Genomic DNA, 24,685 nt, shown 5'->3' with positions numbered 1-24,685 from the left:
CAAGTAAAAGCTAAGAGAATTCAGCACCACCAAACCAGCTCTACAACAAATGCTAAAGGAACTTCTCTAAGTGGGAAACACAAGAGAAGAAAAGGACCTACAAAAACAAACCCAAAACAATTAAGAAAATGGTCATAGGAACATACATATCAATAATTACCTTAAATGTGAATGGATTAAATGCTCCAGCCAAAAGACACTGGCTTGCTGAATGGATACAAAAACAAGACCCATATATATGCTGTCTACAACAGACCCACTTCAGACCTAGGGACACATACAGACTGAAAGTGAGGGGATGGAAAAAGGTATTCCATGCAAATGGAAATCAAAAGAAAGCTGGAGTAGCAATACTCGTATCAGATAAAATAGACTTTAAAATAAAGAATGTTACAAGAGACAAGGAAGGACACTACATAATGATCAAGGGATCAATCCAAGAAGAAGATATAACAATTATAAATATATATGCACCCAACATAGGAGCACCTCAATACATAAGGCAACTGCTAACAGCTATAAAAGAAGAAATTGACAGAAACACAATAATAGTGGGGGACTTTAACACCTCACTTACACCAATGGACAGATCATCCAAAATGAAAATAAATAGGGAAACAGAAGCTTTAAATAACACAACAGACCAGATAGATTTAATTGATATTTACAGGACATTCCTCCAAAAACAGCAGACTACACTTTCTTCTCAAGTGCACATGGAACATTCTCCAGGATAGATCACATCTTGGGTCACAAATCAAGCCTCGGTAAATTTAAGAAAATTGAAATCATATCAAGCATCTTTTCTGACCACAATGCTATGAGATTAGAAACGAATTGCAGGGAAAAAAACATAGAAAACACAAACACATGGAGGCTAAACAATACGTTACTAAATAACCAAGAGATCATTGAAGAAATCAAAGAGGAAATCAAAAAATACCTAGAGACAAATGACAATGAAAACATGATGATCCAAAACCTGTGGGATGCAGCAAAAGCAGTTCTAAGAGGGAAGTTTATAGCTATACAAGCCTACCTCAAGAAACAAGAAAAATCTCAAATAAACAATCTAACCTTACACCTAAAGGAACTAGAGAAAGAAGAACAAACAAAACCCAAAGTTAGCAGAAGGAAAGAAATCATAAAGATCAGAGCAGAAATAAATGAAATAGAAACAAAGAAAACAACAGCAAAGATCAATAAAACTAAAAACTGGTTCTTTGAGAAGATAAACAAAATTGATAAACCGTTAGCCAGACTCATCAAGAAAAAGAGGGAGAGGACTCAAATCAATACAATTAGAAATGAAAAAGGAGAAGTTACAACAGACACCGCAGAAATACAAAGGATTATAAGAGACTACTACAAGCAACTCTATGCCAACAAAACGGACAACCTGGAAGAAATGGACAAATTCTTAGAAATGCACAACCTTCCGAGACTGAACCAGGAAGAAACAGAAAATATAAACAGACCTATCACAAGCACTGAAATTGAGACTGTGATTAAAAATCTTCCAACAAACAAAAGTCCAGGACCAGACGGCTTCACAAGTGAATTCTATCAAACATTTAGAGAAGAGCTAACACCTATCCTTCTCAAGCTCTTCCAAAAAATTGCAGAGGAAGAACACTCCCAAACTCATTCTATGAGGTCACCATCACCCTGATACCAAAACCAGACAAAGATACTACAAAACAAGAAAATTACAGACCAATATCACTTATGAATATAGATGCAAAAATCCTCAACAAAATACTAGCAAACAGAATCCAACAACACATTAAAAGGATCATACACCATGATCAAGTGGGACTTATCCCAGGGATGCAAGGATTCTTCAATATAGGCAAATCAATCAATGTGATAAACCATACTAACAAATTGAAGGAGAAAAACCATATAATCATCTCAATAGATGAAGAAAAAGCTTCTGACAAAATTCAACACCCATTTATGATAAAAACTCTCAAGAAAGTGGGCATAGAGGGAACCTACCTCAACATAATAAAGGCCATATATGACGAACCCACAGCAAACATCATTCTCAATGGTGAAAAACTGAAAGCATTTCCTCTAAGATCAGGAACGAGACAAGGATGTCCATCCACTCTTACCACTCTTACTCAACATAGCTTTGGAAGTCCTAGCCATGGCAATCAGAGAAGAAAAAGAAATAAAAGGAATACAAATTGGAAAATAAGAAGTAAAACTGTCACTGTTTGCAGATGACATGATACTATACATAGAGAATCCTAAAGATGCCACCAGAAAACTACTAGAGCTAATCAATGAATTTGGTAAAGTTGCAGGATACAAAATTAAGGCACAGAAATCTCTTGCATTCCTATCCACTAATGATGAAAAATCTGCAAGAGAAATTAAGGAAACACTCCCATTTACCACTGCAACCAAAAGAATAAAATACCTAGGAATAAACCTACCTAGGGAGACAAAAGACCTGTATGCAGAAAACTATAAGACACTGATGAAAGAAATTAAAGATGATACTAACAGATGGAGAGATATACCATGTTCTTGGCTTGGAAGAATCAATATTGTGAAAATGACTATACTACCCAAAGCAATCTACAGATTCAATTCAATCCCTATCAAATTACCAATGGCATTTTTTATGGAACTAGAACAAAAAATCTTAAAATTTGTATGGAGACACAAAAGATTCCGAATAGCCAAAGCAGTCTTGAGGGAAAAAAACAGAGCTGGAGGAATCAGACTCCCTGACTTCAGACTATACTACAAAGCTACAGTAATCAAGACAATATGGTACTGGCACAAAAACAGAAACATAGATCAATGGAACAAGATAGAAAGCCCAGAGATAAACCCACGCACCTGTGGTCAACTAATCTATGACAAAGGAGGCAAGGATATACAATGGAGACAAGACAGTCTCTTCAATAAGTGGTGCTGGGAAAACTGGACAGCTACATGTAAAAGAATGAAATTAGAACACTCCCTAACACCATACACAAAGATAAACTCAAAATGGATTTGAGACCTAAATGTAAGACCAGACACTATAAAACTCTTAGAGGAAAACATAGGAGGAACACTCTTTGACATAAATCACAGCAAGATCTTTTTTGATCCACCTCTTAGAATAATGGAAATAAAAACAAAAATAAACAAATGAGACCTAACAAAACTTAAAAGCTTTTGCACAGCAAAGGAAACCATAAACAAGATGGAAAGACAACCCTCAGAATGGGAGAAAATATTTGCAAATGAATCAATGGACAAAGGATTAATCTCCAAAATATATAAACAGCTCATGCAGCTCAATATTAAAAAAACAAACAACCCAATCCAAAAATGGGCAGAAGACCTAAGCAGACATTTCTCCAAAGAAGACATAGAGATGGCCAAGAAGCACATGAAAAGCTGCTCAACATCACTAATTACTAGAGAAATGCAAATCAAAACTACAATGAGGTATCACCTCACACCAGTTAGAATGGGCATCATCAGAAAATCTACAAACAACAAATGCTGGAGAGGGTGTGGAGAAAAGGGAACCCTCTTGCACTGTTGGTGGGAATGTAAATTGATACAGCCACTATGGAGAATAGTATGGAGGTTCCTTAAAAAAATAAAAATAGAATTACCATATGATCCAGCAATCCCACTACTGGGCATATGCCCTGAGAAAACCATAATTCAAAAAGACACATGCACCCCAATGTTCATTGCAGCACTATTTACAATAGCCAGGTCATGGAAGCAACCTAAATGCCCATCGACAGACGAATGGATAAAGAAGTTGTGGTACATATATACAATGGACTATTACTCAGCCATAAAAAGGAATGAAATTGAGTCATTTGTTGAGACGTGGATGGATCTAGAGACTGTCATACAGAGTGAAGTAAGTCAGAAAGAGAAAAACAAATATTGTATATTAACGCATGTATGTGGAACCTAGAAAAGTGGTACAGATGAACTGGTCTGCAGGGTAGAAGTTGAGACACAGATGTAGAGAACAAATGTATGGACACCAAGGGGGGAAAGCCACGGGGGGGTGGGGATGGTGGTGTGCTGAATTGGGCGACTGGGATTGACATGTATACACTGATGTGTATAAAATTGATGACCAATAAGAACCTACTGTATAAAAAAATAAATAAAATTAAATTTTAAAATTAAAAAAAAAAGAAACAGAGCCTAAAAGCAATAACTTGGTTTTTATGTTTACTGTCCTCTAAAAAATAATTTTCAATATTAAAAAAAACAACTGCTTCTACTGAAATATAAGCTTACATGAAAAGGGAAAATAAATATTTAAAGGATTATACATTTATAGTATAAAATGAGGATATAAATTATCTTTACATCCATTCTGCAGTTAACAAACAACCTTTCTCAATATCAACTTACCTGAGTTGCTTTGCATAGCTGAGTTCAATCTCTGTCCTTTCCTTTACAAATTTGATGTATTTCTCAAGAATATCAATTCCCCACTGTGTGTGTTTTTCTAAGTTGTCAAATTGATCCTGTTAATAAAAAACAAAGGGAGAGCTTGTAATCTTTCTCTGTGATTAACGTAACTTCAGTGAACAATTCTCTCAACAATAAATCAGTACGTAGAAAGCAGTTCTAACATTTTCCATGATTGTACTTGGGTGCTTTTTCGCTGAGCAAATTTTAAATCAACATTACCAAATTTGGTTTGAAAACTGCCTGAGATATTGAACTCTGACCCCTCTGTTCACGTCCCCTATTCCTGTTAGAAACATGGTGTTTGGATGTATTTAATGTCCTAGCACAAAGCAAGGTGTCTTCTGCAGATACCAAAAACTGAGAGATGAAACACACTCCCGTGTCAACTCAGTCACACTATTAGCACCTTAACTGTTATCTCTGAGTTAGCATTCAGGATAAGCTCACTGAAATTTGAGGCAAGGAAATGGCAGGGAGAAGAGTTACAAAATACTTGCTTTCTTCAAACAAATGACTCATGCGGACTTCATTCCAACATTCAACCATGCATCAAGCCTACACTATTTGCCAGGAATGGTGATTGGGGCTGGGGAACAAGAAAGAAGAGAATTATAGCCACGATGTACAGGCTGCCTCAAGATTCCTAGTCTGGAAGGGAGCGGGTAGGTATTCCAGCCACCCCTAATGCAAAGGCAGGGAGAGGCCCAGGAATCAGGGGGACCGGTCCTGCTGGAGCTCAAGGTGGGGGTAGGGCACAAGGGAATGAGTGGTGGTGGGTGACGGGACTAGAGGGTCCGGGTCTGATCACCCAGGGCCTTGAATGCCGAGTTAAGGTGTCTAGACTCTCTGGTGGGCACAAGTGAGCCACTGAAGGGTTCGCAAAGGGAGTGGCACACCTAAGACATGTTTAGCATCACCAGGAGCTGGATGTCAGGGGACTATTCAATATCCTAAGCAGAGAAACTGGGAGCAGAGGGGAGGATTTTATAGACCATGAACAAAGAATCAGCTAGTCTTAGTGACTGGATGGGGGGGCTGGAAGGGATATGCAAGAGAGGGGAGGATTCTAAGGCGACTCCTTGGTTCTGTTTCCTGTGAGTACACAGGCGGAGGGGCAGCAGTTTGGGGTGAAGTGACATGTGGAGTCAGGGACTGACATGTCCAGAAGAGAGTTGGAAACACAGATGTATTCAGGGCTCAAGGACGGAGGCCAGGGAGCTGGTAGATCTGAAACAATAGCCAAGGATCAGAACCCCAGAGTCGGCTGCAGCTCTGCACTGAATTCATAAAGAGGGCCAAACCCAGGGAGGAGAGCCCAGAAAGACCTACGAAGGTGGGGTGTTAGCACAACATTGGGGAAGAGAGGATTTGCAAAGGTGAAAGTCTGCTCATGAGAGGTAACAGTAATAGAGGATGAGGTTCTAGCCCCAGCTCTGGGACTTCGCAGAGAAAGGCCATGGAACATCTCAAGGTTTTAGTCATCCACCTACAAGATGAAGATAGAATCCCTGCCTAATTTGAGAAATTGGTCGTGAGGATCATGTAAGATAGAAAAATGCCAAGTCAAACACAAAAACACAAAGCCACCATGTAACCCTATCCCAGGCGTGTGCAATCTTACGATATACATTTGGCATCGTCCTTCAGCTTATTTTTTAGATCCAGCATCTTCAATTTTAAATCTATCATTGTGCTTTGATTCTATTTTCCATTCAAAGCAGTGCAAACTGTAACATGAGAAAATGTTCCATATACTTGACTTAGAGCAGGAGGGTAGCAGAGTCAAGACACTTTTTTTCTCAAACTTGAGAAACCCTGGGAATTCCCTGGCAGTCCACTGCTTAGGATTCTGTGCTTCCACTGCAGGGGGCATGGGTTCCATCCCTGGCCGGGGAACTAAGATCCTGCAAGCTACACAAGAGAAACCCTCTTCTGAAGAAAAATAATTTCCTCAACCTTACTCCCGCCCAGGCCCACAGAACAGTTTGAGAAACCTCAACTTAAGAAATTCAGGGGCTTCCCTGGTGGCGCAGTGGTTGAGAGTCTGCCTGCCGATGCAGGCGACACGGGTTCGTGCCCCCGTCCCGGAAGATCCCACATGCCGCAGAGCGGCTGGGCCCCTGAGCCATGGCCGCTGAGCCTGCGCGTCCGGAGCCTCTTGCTCCGCAACGGGAGAGGCCACAGCAGTGAGAGGCCCGCGTACCGCAAAAAAAAAAAAAAAAGAAAAAGAAAAGAAATTCAGGCTTTCTTTTACAAGAATATTTTCTAATTGAAAGTAATCACTGTACAATGTTTACCTTTATACCTAATAATTTCTAATATTATCATAAAAAATCAGAGACCATTTAAGATTTTCATTGATTCTTGGTCCTCAATAACATATTCCACAAACTCTGAGATTTCATTTCAAGAAACACTGCTCAAAAAAAAAAAGAAACACTGCTCAAGAATGTTATTTATTTATGTTACCTATAAGGTCAAGGGTTGTCAGGCAAATTTATAGTGTAAACAAGACTAGATCTCTTTAAACTACTTGAGAGAGCAAATATACAGACAGTTCAAGTAATGATTACAATCATTCCTAGTTAATTAGAGCAAGTCTTCTTTAAAGCTCTCTGCTAATCAGTAACCCTTTGTTAATATAGTTTCATATTGACCTTATTTATTTAAAATTCCTTTTCACACACTTCCCTCCATTTGAGAGCCCTCTCTCTGTATAATTTCCTATCTCCAGAGCCTTACTATTTTTAGCAGTTACAGATGTTTATAGATGTTATAAACATCTATAGATGTTTATAGGTGTTTCCTTGAAGACTTACTAAGATAGTCTGCTCTTAGATTTCATCCTTGTCCTGCTAACAACCTAAGTTCATATTTTTCCTTATTATATTACTTTGCAATTCTTTTTAGCCCTAATATGTATAATATAAAGCAACAGCTTTTGAGATCAAAACACTTTTTAAAAAAAATCTACATTTGAATGGAGTCCACCTTAAAAATTACAGGCCTCAAACCAACAATATGTTTCCAATAAAGTTATCTGTATTCAAGAACATTCTGCAAGCTACAATAAAGCACTTACTAAAATAACAGGGTCCAAGTGAGATAGAAGATATTAATAATAAAAAACCTGACTCAGTAACACATAAACTAGTACTTGCTTGTGCATATAGCATAGTTCTTTTTTATGCTACATTAAAACATCTCCAATGATGCCAGACTCTACTGCTGCTGTCACATGGATGGCCACAACATGGACTTTCTTGACAGCAGCTACGAGAAAATTCAAAACAGATGAAAAACTAATCATCAACCCACTTACATTCTTGACTAAAATGTGGAAAACTTAATGGAAAAAAACCTCCAAATCTTAAAAAGCCTCCTTTGTAAGCAAATATTTTAAGTGGTGTTTTTAAAAATAGCCTTTGCTACTTTGGGGATGGTACCATTATCAAAAATGAGTCCTATCCATTATCTGTGAATTATACCTCAATTAAAGACAGGGAGGGAGGGAGGAATGGAGAGGGAGAGAAAGAGAGAGAAATGCATCCCTTCCTGTTTAATGTCACATGATGACACTTTTGAAGACTCCTTTGCCCTCTTAAAAATCGTTGAGGAGGGCTTCCCTGGTGGCGCAGTGGTTAAGAATTCACCTGCCAATGCAGGGGACACGGGTTCGAGCCCTGGTCCGGGAAGATCCCACATGCCGCGGAGCAACTAAGCCCGTGTGCCACAACTACTGAGCCTGTGCTCTAGAGCCCACGCGCTACAACTCCTGAGCCCACAAGTCACAACTACTGAAGCCCGCGTGCCTAGAGCCCGTGCTCCGCAACAAGAAAAGCCACCACAACAAAGAGTAGCCCTCACTCGCCGCAACTAGAGACCGCGCACAGCAACGAAGACTCAACGCAGCCATAAATAAATAAATAAATAAATTTTTAAAAAAATCGTTGAGGACCCCAAAGAGCTTTTGTTTACATGGTTTATAGCTATCAATATTTACTCTATCAGAAATTAAGAACTAAAAGATTTTTTAAATACCTATCAATTCATTTAAAAAGACAATAATAAATCCATTATATATTAATGTAACTAGCATATACATATTTTTTTACTTTTTTGTTTATTTTTAGGAACTTTACTTTCCAAAACAAAACAAAAAGAAAATGAGAAGAATGGCACTGTTTTACATTTCTGTAAATCTCTTTAATGTCTGGTTTAATAGAAGACAGCTGGATTCTCATATTCTTTTACATTTAGTCTGTTATGAGTCTTTACTTTGGTGGAAGTACATCAAAAAAATACAACTTCACACAGATATGTAGTTAGAAAACGGAGGAGTATTTCAACGCCTTTTCTAGGTAATTGCAGATGTTCTTATTTGACACCACACCCAAACTTGACAAATAGTAGTTTCTTAAAGGCTAGCTGCAATGTGAAATCTGAAACCATGGCAATGAATTTTTCATACTGGTTACAATAAAATGCACTAGTCTGTCTTGCACTTTGAATGGATCTTTCACCTATGCGTGAATGCATTATGCATTGGTCATTTGGAAAATATTATTTCACTGATATATGCAGATCTTCCAAGTGTTGACACATTTCCGTATAAAATATTTTAAAATTCCATGTTTATTTCACTACCTATCTTATCTGATGAGTCTTTAAATATTTGGAAACTGTCAAGCTCACAGTGCCATGTACACATTTTCCAAAATTCTAATTTCCACTTAAAAGCTGGAATTTTATCGTTGGCAACAAATGTTGTCAGTTGTTTCCTCGAGGTGACAGGCTCACTTCATTCATTTTTGAGAAAATGTTTGACAAATGCTCAAGTGTTTGTCTGTCGATCGTTCTTTGAAGTAAAAACGGTGTCCTATGATAAAAGCAGCTAGACCAGCTCAAAACAATCACTTAAGTATTTTGGTTTAAGCATACTTCCTGTCTGTCTTGTCACACACACTATTAAAAAGATGTATGATGTATATTCAAAGGTTGAGATTTAATAAAATTAATAATCTTTACTGTTTCATCAAGGACATTTAAAAATAAAACTGATTTTTTTTTTTTTAACAACTAATGGTGAAGAATTCAGTAACTTCTACTGCAGTTTGGAGCCACCACCCTGATTCCTGCTAAGGCACCAGCCATCTTACCCACCACTGCTTTTGCACCATCAGTAGAAATGCCAACACAGTGAAAAAGACAATGTCTTACTATCATTACGAAAATAGGTTTGACCTCATGGACTCCATGAGAGGGTTTCTGGAACCTCCAGAGGTCCAGGGACCACACTTTAGGAACCACTGTCATATGACACATACTCTAAAATTTCTACTTGAAAGCTTCATATTGCCAAAGATGAAGAAAGTCAGATAATGTATGAGCTAATGGAAAATGTTTAATTTATAAGAGCATACTATATATACACTCAACAAGTAACTCCAAAATTGCCAAAAGGACTGCAAATGGATGTGTCCAAGTAGCTGGTTACAACCTGACAGGTACCTTTCCAGAATCTCCCCCCTCCCCCACAGTCTCCTCTTGAATTCTCATTGCTCCCTGAATTCCAACCAACCGAAGGCTCCTGCCAGGAGCTTTCAGCTGTAAGGGGCTGAGTAAGCTGAAGAGACAAATGAGTTGCAATTGTATTAATCAGCATACAATTGCTGTATTATTTTTCAGGTGTGGTTTTCTGTCCTAGACTGTGACTAAGCTCCTTTATACACTGAAGATTGAACCGAAATAAGCATGAACTCTGGCATTTGTTTGGCTCATTATATCTTCATCAGTTTCTAAAAAATCATGAAGCTGGGACCTCCCTGGTGGCACAGTGGTTAAGAATCCGCCTGCCAGTGCAGGGGACACTGGTTAGATCCCCGGTCCAGGAAGATCCCACATGCCATGGAGCAACTAAGCCCGTGCACCACAACTACTGAGCCCGCGTGCCACAACTACTGAAGCCCATGCGCCTAGAGCCCGTGCTCAGCAACAAGAGAAGCCACCGCAAAGAGAAGCCCTTGCACTGCAATGAAGAGTAGCCCCTGCTCACTGCAACTAGAGAAAGCCCACGCGCAGCAACGAAGACCCAATGAAGCCAAAATAAAATAATAAATAAATTTATTTTTTTAAAAAATCATGAAGCTGAATACAAACAAATTTTGCATTCCTATATATCTACAATATAAACCCATCAGTCAGGGTTGAGACTGGTCTCTGTAGGTCAGCATACAATGATTATTCTTGGTTATTTAGGAAGACTTCTGAAATCTGATTTTTTTTTTCAAATGATGCAAAAGAACTAACACAGGAACTACATGCACAAAAGCTATTTACTTTAAGATGAGGAGACCAAATCAGCCACAAGGAAGTTTTCTCCAAAGTGTAGGTCAATTTTTAACACAATACTTCCTGTAATCAAAAAGTATTCTAGGGACTTCCCTGGTGGCGCAGTGGCTAATACTCTGTGCTCCCAATGCAGGGGGCCTGGGTTCAATCCCTGGTCAGGGAACTAGATCCCACATGCATGCCACAACTGAGGAGCCCGCCTGCCACAACTAAGGAGCCCGCCTGCTGCAACTAAGACCCAGCACAACCAAATAAATAAAGTATGCTAAACAGATACATTCAAAATCCCTGGAAAAAGCCAATCTAGTAAGAAACTAAGTTGCTAAAGTTACCTCTGTGTAAATGGTTCAGACTTAGAGGAAGGGTATACTGAGGGTAGCTCTCCTCCACTTAAATCCGTCCCTCTGCAGCAAGTTACTCAGGGAAGGGAATTATCCCCACCATATCACTGGGGCACTTCCATCTGTGCTATCAAACCACCATGTTAGGATACTCTAATTCTGTAAAAATCCACTTTCCTAAGGACTTGGGGACTTTATAAAGTGGCAGACCTTAAATGGCTCCATTTCAACAGAATCGCTTGGAATGTAATTACCGGTGTTGGCTTCCTCTTCTCTTTGAGGGAAGAGTGTCAGAAGGAATTTGAAAAAGAATAGATACAGGTATATGTATAACTGAATCACTTTGCTGTACACCTGAAACTAACACAACATTGTTAATCAACTATACTTCAATATAAAATAAAAATTAAAAAATAAGAGTGTCAGAAGGCATAGATTTATCCTCAGTAAATGTAACAAAACCTCCATTTAAAGTGTTTTTAGGGACGTCCCTGGTGGTGCAGTCAGTGGGTAAGACTCCACACTCCCAATGCAGGGGCCTCAGGTTCAATCCCTGGTCAGGGAACGAGATCCCATATGCATGCCGCAACTAAGAGTTCGCATGCCACAACTAAGGAGCCCACATGCTGCAACTAAGACCCGGTGCAACCAAATAAATTTAAAAAAAAATGTTTTAAGGGCTTCCCTCATGGCGCAGTGGTTGAGAGTCCGCCTGCCAATGCAGGGGACACGGGTTCGTGCCCCAGGCCGGGAGGATCCCACATTCCTGCAGAGCAGCTGGGCCCGTGAGCCATGGCCGCTGAGCCTGCGCGTCCGGAGCCTGTGTTCCGCAACGGGAGAGGCCGCAACAGTCAGAGGCCCGCGTACCACAAAAAAAAAAAAAAGTTTTAAAAAATCCATTTGAGTCTGAAGAGTCAAGTGGCTGCATCTACAGGAACAAAAAAAGTTTTATAAAACTTTATAAACAAGGGACCTCCCTGGTGGTCCAGTGGTTAAGAATTCACCTTCCGATGAAGGGGACACGGTCCGATCCCTGGTCAGGGAATGAAGATCCCACATGCCGCAGGGCAACTAAGCCCTGGCACCGCAACTACTGAGCCCACGCACCACAACTAGCAAGACGCCCGTGCACCGCAGTGAAGATCCCATGTGCTGCAACTAAGACCCGACGCAGCCAAATTAATTAATTTTTAAAAACTTAATAAACAAAAATGTGTCATCCCAAATAGCACCTGCAATTCTATTTCTTGAATGTTTAACAAAGACTTCAATTCATTTTCATGGACAAAAGAAGACTTGTCCTCATACATTACATTAAAAGCAGAAATACCCCCAAATATAGGTTCAACATAAAAGTTGTCAAACCTTAAAAGGGATGAAAAACCATTACCCAAAGTGACTTCAATGTTTGACCAAAGTAGATAAAATGTGAAAGGCAGCATTAGAGTGTTTCTTTCAAGCAGCCAGAAATCCTTGTGTTTTGGCAATACAAGTAGAGGCAGATTCTGTCAAACCATATACACAATACATCTACTGATTCTGAAACGGGTCCTGTGAATTAGTGTGGTGTGCGCCTTGGGTTGAAAATGCCTACTCAAGCAAGAGCCTGTGACATAATTGACAAAATAGGGGCTCGAATATCATAGGGTCATGGCTGGACAGTCAAGTTAGTACAATGGATTTTAATTAGGAAGGGAATGCACGCAAAATGAAAGGTTTTCCTGAACTCAGAATCTCTTTAAAAGTGACAAGGGGGCTTCCCTGGTGGCGCAGTGGTTGGGAGTCCGCCTGCCGATGCAGGGGACATGGGTTCGTGCCCCGGTCTGGGAAGATCCCACATGCCACAGAGCGGCTGGGCCCGTGAGCCATGGCCGCTGAGCCTGCGCGTCCTGCGCATCTGGGATCAGAGGGCCCCCATCAGATTTGAGGGTAGGTGGGAAAACAGGGAGGGGCTTTATCTGGAGAATAAAGATTACCTCTCCCTATAGAAGCCTCCAGGCAAAAAAAAAAGAAAAAAAAAAAAAAAAAGCAAGTCTACAACATGTCATAAAAATAGGTATACAAATTCAGGTATATTTGCTGTAACGAGTCACCATCGAACACTCTTTCTGTAGTGAAAATGAAAATACTAAAGAATTAGTCCACGTTCATGGTTCTTTCCAGCCATTGCATTGGAAACATGAGAGGTAAGAACACATACAAACACAAGATGAAAATACATGTATGAGTCAAAAACAAAAAAAACTTTCGCTGAAGTCTGAGGCAACAGCATATGGATGAAGTTATCGACATGAAGAATGTGGAAAGGCGTACAGAACATGAAAAGCTGCATTTTGGAATTTTTCTAACGATAATTGTATTGTGTAAAAAGGGCAATAAAGAGGCTAATGTGGGATGTACAACAAATGAGAGGCCCCAGAAAGCAGAAGACTTGGGGCTAATGAATGTGGGGTGCCCTCAGCCAAACGTGATGCGATTTTACATTGCATCCTGAAATGAAAAGAGAAAGTAACAACTATAACATGGAGAAAAAGCACCAGAATTTTGACTCTCCCAGAGTCCAAGCAGATGAGATTTGGAGGGGAAATTGCTATGGAACGTATTCCTTTAAGAAGCCACAATGGGGACTTCCCTGGTGGCGCAGTGGTTAAGAATCTGCCTGTCAATACAGGGGACACGGGTTTGAGCCCTGGTCCAGGAAGATTCCACATGCTGCGGAGCAACTAAGCCCGTGTGTCACAACTACTGAGCCTGCGCTCTAGAGTCCGTGAGCCACAACTACGGAGCCCGAGTGCCACAACTACTGAAGCCCACGTGCCTAGAGCCCGTGCTCCACAACAAGAGAAGCCACCGCAATGAGAAGCCCACACACTGCAACAAAGAGTAGCCCCCGCTTGCTGCAACTAGAGAAAGCCTGCGCACAGCAACGAAGACCCAACGCAGCCAAAAATCGATAAAGTAAAATTTAAATAAATAAATAAATAAATAAAAAGAAGCCACAGTGAGCTTCTGGTCTATTTCAATGTTCTTAGAACACCTTAGTCACTTTCCACCCCCATCTCTGCTCCTTTGGATACAGTAAAAGCAACAAACAAACATCTGTAACTGCCCCAAACAGACTGAGTGAAAGAGACTGCAAAGGATAAGATTTTCAAGGAAAAAATATTTCAAAGAGCGCTTACTTTCTTTCATTAAAACAAACAAACAAACCCACTAACTTTGTAAATGATATTTTTAACAGTATTTTTCCAGATAGGCATTATCAAATATCTTAAGCAGAGGAGGCGAAGAATTAAGGATGATGGGGTCAGGGGGGAGGGATAAATTAGGGAGTTTTGGATTGACAGATACACACTACTGTATATAAAGTAGATAAACAACAAGGACCTACTGTATAGCACAGGGAACTCTACTCAGTACTCCATAATGATGTATATGGGAAAAGAATCTAAAAAAGAGTGGATATATGTACATGTACAACTGATTCACTTTGCTGTACAACTGATTCACTTTGCTGTACAACTGATTCACTTTGCTGTACACCTGAAACACAACATTGTAAATAAACTATACTTCAAAGAAAGAAAGAAAGGAAGGAAGAAAGAAAGAAAGAAAAAAGGATGATGAAGCTATAAAAACTAGTTTCAGAAAGCTGGGTCTAGCTTGTAAGTAGTGGGCTCAATCAATGCTAATTGAAGATAGAAACTAGTCAGAGAACAAGGTCTTGCTCTTTATAAGAAAAAACGCTCTGTCTCATTGTGACGGCACACAAGAGGGGCTTTGCTTAGTCAACTCACGACTGTAAGATGAACACCTGTAACACAAACACCCAGAATCATTACTGTCTGGCTTCAACCTGGCACGGAATCTCCTCATTCATTTCCTGGTTTCTGTGCATCAGCTTGGAACATTGAAGGTTGTCTACATATGAACTGGTTCCTTTCCCGAGCCTGCTCCATCAGCAGGTGCAAGAGTTCAGTTCCCTTCCCCTCCTCCAGCTGTCCAGCATTCCTCTGAGCCCTGGAGAACTCACTGTACCTCTCAAACAGCCCACACTGGCCTCCATGGGTGATTCTCTCCTCCAGGAAGCATGTTCAAGACCAACCCAAGGGCAGAAGAAAAGAAGGAGAGGAAGAGGAGGAAACCACACTCTAAATACCAGGAAGAACTTTGAAGGCAGTCCAAAGACTAATGAAGAGCAAATTAATTAATGAAGAGCAAGTAAATTTTTAATGAAAAGGAAAAGCCAGATTTTAGAAGTCTGACTTATTTCTAAACTCTATAAAAATATTTCCAGGTGTGTGTGGGGCGTTGGGCAAAATATTATAGAAATATCACAGGGAAAAATTTTTTTAAGCCCTGGCACCTGAAACTTAGGTAACGTCGATGAAAAAGATTATCTAAACACTTAGCAATTTACTCACTTCCAATTTTAAGTAAAGAAGGTTAAGCAAATACAGGCTGTCCCTTTCCAAGACAGGGGATACGAAGTCTCAATCCCGCTGCCACAACCCAGCATCTGACCCAAAGTACCCACATGACAGGCTAGCTTGGACCCATCAGAAAGTCTCTGGAAATAGGTGCTGGAGGTAAGAGGTGAAAATTGTTCCTGTGAGAAGTTAGAGAAAAAAACGTGAGTCTGCAGAGATGGAGAATAAAGCAGAGATGCCAGAAAACATTACTCTGGGCATTCAAAATGGGTGTATGGCGAGCTTTCCACTGGCTGACTCAAGTCCTTTGGGAGACTGGCCTGTTCTTCCAGCCCCTGGTTCTGTAAGGTATCCCTTGGAACAGACCCTCTTGGCTGGCAACGAAGCAGTTGCCTGCTCCCCGTTCTGTGGGTCGAGCAGCTCTCCTGATACAAGATCACTTTTCCCATCTCCCTTGCAGCTAGGACATGAACATGTGACATCACCCTGGCTAGTGAGGTGTATGGGATATCTACAGGTGGCTTCTGAGAAAGACTATCCTCCCTATTAAACTCCTCCCCTTCTTAACTTGACTTGGTCATAGCTGCCTGTGGTGCTTGGAACTGCACCCTCCCTCCCCGATTTGCCCAGCTGCCTTTTACTGATCCTTCTTGTTTCAGTTTAAACATCACTTCCTCTGAAAGGCTTTCTCTAATCCCACATCTAGATGGAGTCCCATACTTCCAGGCTCCCACTGCCTTTTTATTTTAACCCCCACTACAACTCTAGTGTTTCCACTATAATTCCAGTGCCTATGGTCAGCGCTCAGTAAGAAATGGTTGAATGTTTGCAATTTTGGAAAAGAAACAAGGGGTGTGGGTTAGATTGAAAGTAACAAAAGACACAAAGCAAAGAGGCTTAGATGATAAGGACACATACTATCTCACATTACAAAGAGTCCAGAGGCAGGGATGTTCCAGGATTGGTGTTGATGGTCAGTAATTTCATTAAAGAGCCAGACGTTTTTCATCTCTTGTTTCTGCCATTCCCAGCACATCAGTGATGCTTCCTCCTCCTAGTTACAGGAAGTCCCCTTTCTAAATTCTAAAAAAGCTGAAATTCCAAACACATCTGGCTCCAAAGGTTTTGGATAATATCAATAGATGTTGAACGTAATTTGGGGAAATAAGTTGCTCAATAAGACAAGATAGGAAAAATAAAAGGTACAAGGATTGGAAAGGAAGAAATACGTCATTCACGGATTATATGATTAACTATGTAGCATAGACAAAAGAATCCAGTGATAATTTTTTAGAATTAAGAGTTTAACATGATTGCTGGATATAAAATCAACATACAGGACACAATTGCTTTTCTATAAACCAGCAACAAACAGAACATGAAATTTTAGAAACAATTTCATTTACAATAGCATGAAAAGTTGCAAGTAGATAGAAATGAACTTAATAGAAAATGTGTGAGACCGTCATGGAGAAAATGATAAAACTTTCTTAAGAGACATTAAAGAAAACCAGAATAAGTGGAGAGATACAAGCCATGTTCATGGATTGGAAGGTTCTATACTGTAAATGTATCAAATCTCCCCCAAATTATCTATAGATCCAATGCAGTTTCAATTAAAATCTCAACAAGTTTTTGGAGAATATAATTCAAAGATTAAAAGGAGTTGAGGGACTTCCCTGGGGGCGCAGTGGTTAAGAATCCTCCTGCCAATGCAGGGGACACGCGTTCGAGCCCTGGTCCGGGAAGATCCCACATGCCACGGAGCTACTAAGCCCCTGTGCCACAACTACTGAGCCTGCGCTCTAGAGCCCACAAGCCACAACTACGGAGCCCAAGTGCCACGACTACTGAAGCCTGCACGCCTAGAGCCTGTGTTCCACAACAAAGAGAAGCTACTGCAGTGAGAAGTCCGCGCACCGCAACAAAGAGTAGACCCCGCTTGCCCGCAACTAGAGAAAGCCCACGTGCAGCAACGAAGACCCAATGCAGCCAAAGGTAAAAAATAAATAAATTTTAAAAAAAGGAGTTGAAAAGCTAAATCAATAGCCAAAAACACTCTTGAAGAACAAGGCAGGGGTGGGTACTAGCCACACCGGATATTGACTTATTATGAAGTTAATTAAGAGGCTGTGTGGTATTGGCCAGGGACAGAAAAATAGGTGAATGCAAAGAACAGAAAGGCCAGGAACAGACCCATGCCAAAAAAGACTTTGTATAGAAAACAGGTAGCCGTATAGAAAAGACAGAGAACCTGATGGCAGGACCTGGGGTCTGGAGCTAGAATGAATTGGTTTGAACTCTGGCTCTTTGACATACCAGCTATGTCACACGGAGCAAGTTACTTAACTTCTCTGTGTTTCTGCTTCTTGTCTAAAAAAATGGGCATAATAGCAGGATCTATTTGTAGGGTTACTGTAAGGTTTCAATAAGTTATCTCATGCTTAGAACACTGCTTGGTACACGGTAAGCCCTCAGTAAGTGTGAATACTGGCATCATCATCACCAACATCACCACCACCACCATCATCACCATCATCATCAAAGGCCAATGGGGAAAAAACAAGCTGTTCAATAAAAGGTGCTGGAAGCGGTGGGGGGTGGGGGTGGTGGTGGGATGAACTGGGAGATTGGAATTGACATATATACACTGATATATGTAAAATGGATAACTAATAAGAACCTGCTGTATAAAAAAATAAAATTCAAAACTTCAAATAAAATAAAAGGTGCTGGGATAATTGTACATCTATTGAAAAAAATGAAATCAAAACTCTATGTCTTACAATACATACACAAACTAATTCCAGGTAGATTAAGGACCTAAATGGAAAGGGCAAGACTATAACATTCTCAGGAGACAATATAGGAGAATGCTTTTCTGACCTTGTAGGAAAGGATTTTTTAAAAAGATACAAAAAAGCATTCACTGTAAAGAAAAATAGATTGATAAACCTGACTGTATAGAAACTAAAAACTTCTAGGGGACTTCCCTGGTGGCGCAGTGGTTGAGAATCCGCCTGCCAATGCAGGGGACACGGGTTCGAGCCCTGGTCCGGGAAGATCCCACGTGCCGCGGAGCAACTGAGCCCGTGCGCCACAACTACTGAGCCTGCGCTCTAGAGCCCGCGAGCCACGACTGCTGAAGCCCGCGTGCCTGGAGCCCGTGTTCCGCAACAAAGAGAGGCCACTGCGATGAAAAGCCCGCTCACCGCAGTGAAGACCCAACACTGCCAAAAATAAATAACGACACAAATAAATAAATAAATTTAAAAAAACAAAACTAAACTAAAAACTTCTGTTCATGAAAAGATACCACGAGGAAAGTGAAACGATACAGGACAAACTGGGAGAAGATATTTGTAACACATGATCAACAAAGGGTTAGTAAGTATCTAGAATATAGAAGGAACTCCTTCAAATCAATTTTCTTTTTTTAACTGAGGTATAACTGACGTATAACATTATATTAGTTTCAGGTGTACAAAATAATTATTTGATATTTATATTGTGAAATGATTGCCACAGTAAGTCTATTAAACATCAGTCACCATACACAGTTACAAAAAAGTGTTTTTCTTGTGATGAGAACTAAATCATTTCTCAAAAAGAGGAAATAACCCAATAGGAAAGGGGGCAAAAATCATAATAATTTTAAGAATGAAATGATATTTAGCTTTATAAGTAATCAAGAAAATGCATATTAAAATTATACCGACCCGCCTGGCAAAATTTTAACTCAGAAAACACCAAGCGTTAATAAGGATGTGTTGTTAGGTGAATGCTCATATACTGCTGGGGACCTTGGCACACAGATTGGTTTACCTAGTAAAGGTGAGCATTTGCCCCTGTATGACCCAGCAATTCTTCTGCTGGAGACGTATCTTAAGGTCTAGGACCAACACAATAAACTCTTGCTCATGTGCACCAAGGGACATGCAAAGGAACGTTTATAGCAGCATAATTCACAGCAGCAAAATACAAACAACCCAACTGTCCATCTGATTCCATTTATATAAAGTCTATATAAAAAGAGACAAAACTAAACCATGTATTGTTTATCGATATATTCATAAGTGACGAAAAACTACAAAGAAAAACAAAAGAATATGTTTCATACAAAATTTTGAATAGTACTCAATTAGGGCAGGAGAGTATGAAGGTGGAGATGTGATCAGGCTCATAGGGGGCTTCTGGAGTGGAGTAAAGTTCTATTTCTTTCCCTGGGTGAAATGCACATGGATGTTCATCGCACTGCTATTTCTGTACACATCATTCTATCTATACAGTTTCATACATTCATTTGTAATATACCACAATTAATATTTAACTGCTAGTTTACAGTTGGATTGATAGGGAAATCTTCAGTATAAGAGGGACTTAAGATCACTTGAACCTCTGCCAACTGGAGATCAAAAATAAAGATACATTTATGAAAGAAAAAAAATGAAGTCAATAGAAACATTACATAAAGTATTGAACTTGTACTTTTTCCCTTGATTGATGTGCTTATTTTTTTCCCATAAAAAATATAAAACGTTCTTCAGAAGATGGGCATCATTTAATACCCAAGTATGGACTGACTATTGATTGCAAAAAAAGACTTCACACTTAGAAAGAAAAAACTTTTAAAAAATCCAAGACTATTGAATATTACCATTTGTAAAACAAAGAACAAATGAACAGAAACAAAACCAAAAAACCCATTTTGCTTATTTGGTAAGGAAAGTGCTTTATTATGAATTTCTTTAATTATTCGTGGAATTAACCTTTTTTAGACATGTTCATTAGCATTTGGAATTTCCTCTTATAATGGTTCTCTTCTTAATCCTTATTCACTTCTCTGTTAGAAATTTTGAAATTATCTTATTGTTCTGCATAAGCTCATCATATCTTAGAGTGTCATATTTGGTATAAATGTTGGATTTAAAATTTGATATGTATTTTTGACACAGAGAAATATAAATGTACGTTTATCTAGGGGGTTAGAACTGTGACTATTTTCCACTTCTCTGTGCGTTCCAAATTTTCTCCAATGAGCATTTTTCCTGATTATCAATATAGTACAATGCTAACTTAGTTAACAAGTTATTATTTTAAAGACACCCAAGGAAATAACATCAGGAAGTATCTATTCTGGAAGTAACTTTTACCTTCACTTTATTGTATTACCATTTCCTTCCAGGTAGTAATTCATGATAAAATGACATAAATGTTGCCATTTTACTCAAGTCTGATGCTTTTACTAAAAGGAAAAACATCTCTACTGACATATCATGTAACATTAAATAGAAATCCAGGGTTCACTTTCAAATGTCTTTTCCTCTAAATTTCTAAATCTACTGCCAAGTGCTGCCACCTTCATACTAATCAGTTTACCGAAGGTGCACCAGGCACTCTTACCTGTAATCCCAACACTAGTTACCTCTTTCACTGAGCACGACCTCATCTGAGCCCGACTCACTACATCTTGCACCATCAGTCAAGACTAACATGGCACATACCACCTGGGGGCCCTTGTTAAATATTTGTGGAATGAATGAGTGAGTCAATGGAAACTCCTTCAGCCATCACTGTAATTCTTCTGCTATTTAATTCCTTCAAGCCCATTATCAGAGTCAGTTTAGTTCACATATGTCGTTTATTTTCCTGGATTTCAGGATAATGTGAGCCAGCCTCTCTGCCAAGAGCTAGGGATGCAACTGTGAACACAAAAGTACCCTGCTCTCATGAAGCTATTAAAAATGTTACTTTTGAAGAGCCTGCAGTAACCTGAGATTTTACATATATAGGGTTGCTTTCTTTTTTTTTGCCTTGTTTCTTAAACCTCCAATCATACCATTAGGAGCACTTAAGTCCCTGAGCTCGGGTGCAAAAAAAAAAGCTTAAAAAAAAATTCTAGTACGTGGCTGCTTTCCCTAAGCTGTTGCCAAAGAATGGGAGACAGCTAAATGTTTAGATACCTATAATCCTGGCACAAGTGTTTTCTTTTCATTAATTATACACGGATAGTCAGTTTTCTTAATAACTAAAAGCTATTCAAGTTTTAAAAATAAACATGAATAGATAGTTCAAAGAAAACCCGCATGTTTGGCTCTGTTTTTGAGTGGTTGTAAATTATTTCTAGCTGCATCTTATTTCATTCTTTTGAGCTATTTCTGTGTTACAGATTTCTTTTGGGCAAATGCTAATGTAACGAATACACTATAGTAATGCTTTAAAAACAAACTAAAATGAGTAAACTAAAAACATACAGCGCTGTTGGTCAGGCTAAGTGTTTCCGTTTTTGTTTTGTTTTGTTTTTTTGAGGTACGCGGGCCTCTCACTGTTGTGGCCTCCCCCGCTGCGGAGCACAGGCTCCAAACGCGCAGGCTCAGCGGCCATGGCTCACGGGCCCAGCCGCTCCGCGGCACGTGGGATCTTCCCGGACCAGGGCACGAACCCGCGTCCCCTGCATCGGCAGGCGGACTCTCAACCACTGCGCCACCAGGGAAGCCCAGGCAAAGTTTTTTATTGCAGGACAGGGGGAAGGTTTGTGGACTATGCGGCATGAGACTCCAGTCTCGGCGCCTCACTGCACTAGCAGTGTGAAGTTGCATAACTTCTGTGTTACAGTTTTCTCATCTGTAAGTGAAAATAATAATACCACACTTAAAGCCATTGAACTGTATACTTAAAAGTGTCTAAAATGGCAAATTTTATATTATGTATATTTTACAATAAAAAAAGTTTATGAAAAAGACTATTAAGAGAAGTCAGAAAGATCACATTAGACTAGACAACATAGGGCCACACTGGCCATTCGAAGGAATTTTAGAGTAGGTTGGGGAGTCGCTGAAATACTTTGAGAATAGTGAATTTGTTCTGATATTGCTTATTGACTTTCAGTATTCATTTTTCACCCCTTCGAAGTTTCTACTTTACCATAAAGACTAGAAGGCTAAAAACTACATTTCTCAGACCCTCTTGTACGTAGGGATCTGTGTTTAGGTTTCACAAGCGAGATAATGCTCATGAGATCTGAAAAGCGAAAATGAGGCAGTGTGGAAGAAAAGTACCAACCTGGTAAAGTGGTTGGGACATAAAATGAGTGAATATGGAGTAAAGTGCTGAGAATTGGCACCAAGTAATTAAGTAGCTAAATAATAGCTTCCTGACAAATTAAACATCATAGCGATATCATAACACAGGTCAAATGGTTAAATTCTGTGCCCTAAAAGACAGGTAAGGGACTTCCCTGGCCATCCAGTGGTTAAGAATCCACGCTTCCACTGCAGGGGGCACGGGTTCGATCCCCGGTCAGGGAACTAAGATACCGCATGCCAAGTAGTGTGGCCAAAAAATAAAAAATTAAAATAAAAAATTAAAAGACTAGGTAAAACTATCTTTAACACGAGATTCCATTCCCACTTTCTGCACATGGGTTACTCACCGTGGGAGCTAGTAAGGAATCCAACATTGCTAGTGGTTATGACCGCAATCCTGAGTCTAAGAGCAGAAATCCCAGTGTTCCAGGGATTTGGGGTAGGACCATAGGAAGCCTCTAATTCAGTGGGAAGTGCCCATATTTCAGGAATTCTTCAAAGAATTATGCAAACACGAAGATGCAGAAGATGTTAACAACTCAAGTTAATCTGCATGGTCATCCATCGACCGATGAATGGATAAAGAAGATGTGATACATATAGACAATGGAATACCATTCAGCCATAAAAAAGAATGAAATAATGCCATTTGCAGCAATGTGGGTGGACCTAGAGATTATCACACTAATTGAAGTCAGTCAGAAAGAGAAAGACAAATACCATATAATATCACTCATGTGTGGAATCTAAAATATGACACAACTGAACTTATCTACGAAATAGAAACAGACTCACAGACACAGAGAACAGACTTGTGGTTGCCAAGGGGTAGGGAGGTGGGGGAGGGGTGGATTGGGAGTTTGGGACTAGCAGATGCAAACTACTATATGTAAGATGGATAAACAACAAGATCCTACTGCATAGCACAGGGAACTATATTCAGTATACTGTGATAAACCATAATGGAAAAGAGTATGAAAAAGAATATATATATGTATATATGTGTACATATACATGTATGTATATATGTACGTATATACATATATATGTACATACATATATAAAACTGAATCACTTTTCTGTACAGCAGAAATTAACACAACATTGTAAATCAACTATACTTCAATAAAGTAATTTTTTTTAAAAATGGAATCTTCAGAAACATCTTATTCTATGAAATCATACATCAATAAAACATTAGGGGACTTCCCTGGTGGTACAGTGGTTAAGAATCTGCCTGCCAATGCAGGGGACACAGGTTTGATCCGTGGTCTGGGAAGATCCCACATGCCGTGGAGCAACTAAGCCCATGAGCCACAACAACTAAACCCGTGTGCCACAACTACTGAGCCCGCATGCCACAACTACTGAAGCCCGTGCTCCTAGAGCCTGTGCTCCACAACAAGAGAAGTCTCCACAATGAGAAGCCAGCGCACCACAACGAAGAGTAGCCCCCTCTCGCTGCAACTAGAGAGAAAGCCCGCGCGCAGCAACAAAGACCCAACATAGCCGAAAATAAATAAATAAAATTTTTTTTTTAAATTAAAACATTAGCCTCTGGGGGCGGAAAATGTCTTTTTAAAAGAAAGGAACAACATTGTAAAGCAACCATACTCCAATAAAAATTAATTTAAAGAAAAGGAAAGGGAAGAACCAATGCAGATGCTTTTAAGTTTAAAATAAAAATCGACAATTTTTTTCCTTCACAAGAGCTAATAGGTTAATAGGTTATTTAATGATCTTGGTTTACTGCACTGATTTTTTTTTTACTTTTTAATTAATAGACTTTTTTTCCCCCAGCAGTTTCAGGTTTACAGGAAAATTGAGCAGAATGTACAGGGTTCCCATATACTGCTCTCCCCATCCCAGGTTCTGCTATTATTAATATCTTGCATCAGTGTGGTACACTTGCTATGAATCATTAGCCAATATTGATACATTATTATTAACTAAAGTCCATAGTTTACATTAGGGTTCACTCTTGGTATTGTACATTTTACGGGTTTCGCCAAAT

General features: G+C 39.6%; 1 protein-coding gene across 14 annotated transcripts in view; it reads right to left on the bottom strand.

Annotated features, from left to right (window-relative positions):
• The window catches only part of FNBP1 (formin binding protein 1), a 141,125-nt gene that overhangs the window by 93,254 nt on the left and 23,186 nt on the right, over positions 1-24,685 (bottom strand). For 13 of the 14 annotated variants that reach the window (XM_027104550.1, XM_027104552.1, XM_027104553.1 and 10 more), the window contains exon 2: positions 4,402-4,517. The exons of the other annotated variant lie outside the window; for it this stretch is intronic. In XM_027104550.1, the coding sequence (XP_026960351.1) occupies positions 4,402-4,517 (116 nt within the window). The remainder of the gene's footprint in view (positions 1-4,401; positions 4,518-24,685) is intronic. 14 annotated transcript variants of the gene reach the window in all.

Source organism: Aethalodelphis obliquidens, unplaced genomic scaffold, assembly GCF_003676395.1.
Source record: "Aethalodelphis obliquidens isolate GAN/ISIS:26980383/991018 unplaced genomic scaffold, ASM367639v1 scaffold7, whole genome shotgun sequence".
Lineage (NCBI taxonomy): Eukaryota > Metazoa > Chordata > Mammalia > Artiodactyla > Delphinidae > Aethalodelphis > Aethalodelphis obliquidens.
Note: the sequence above shows the minus strand (reverse complement) of the source record. Positions and strands in the feature narration are given on the sequence as shown.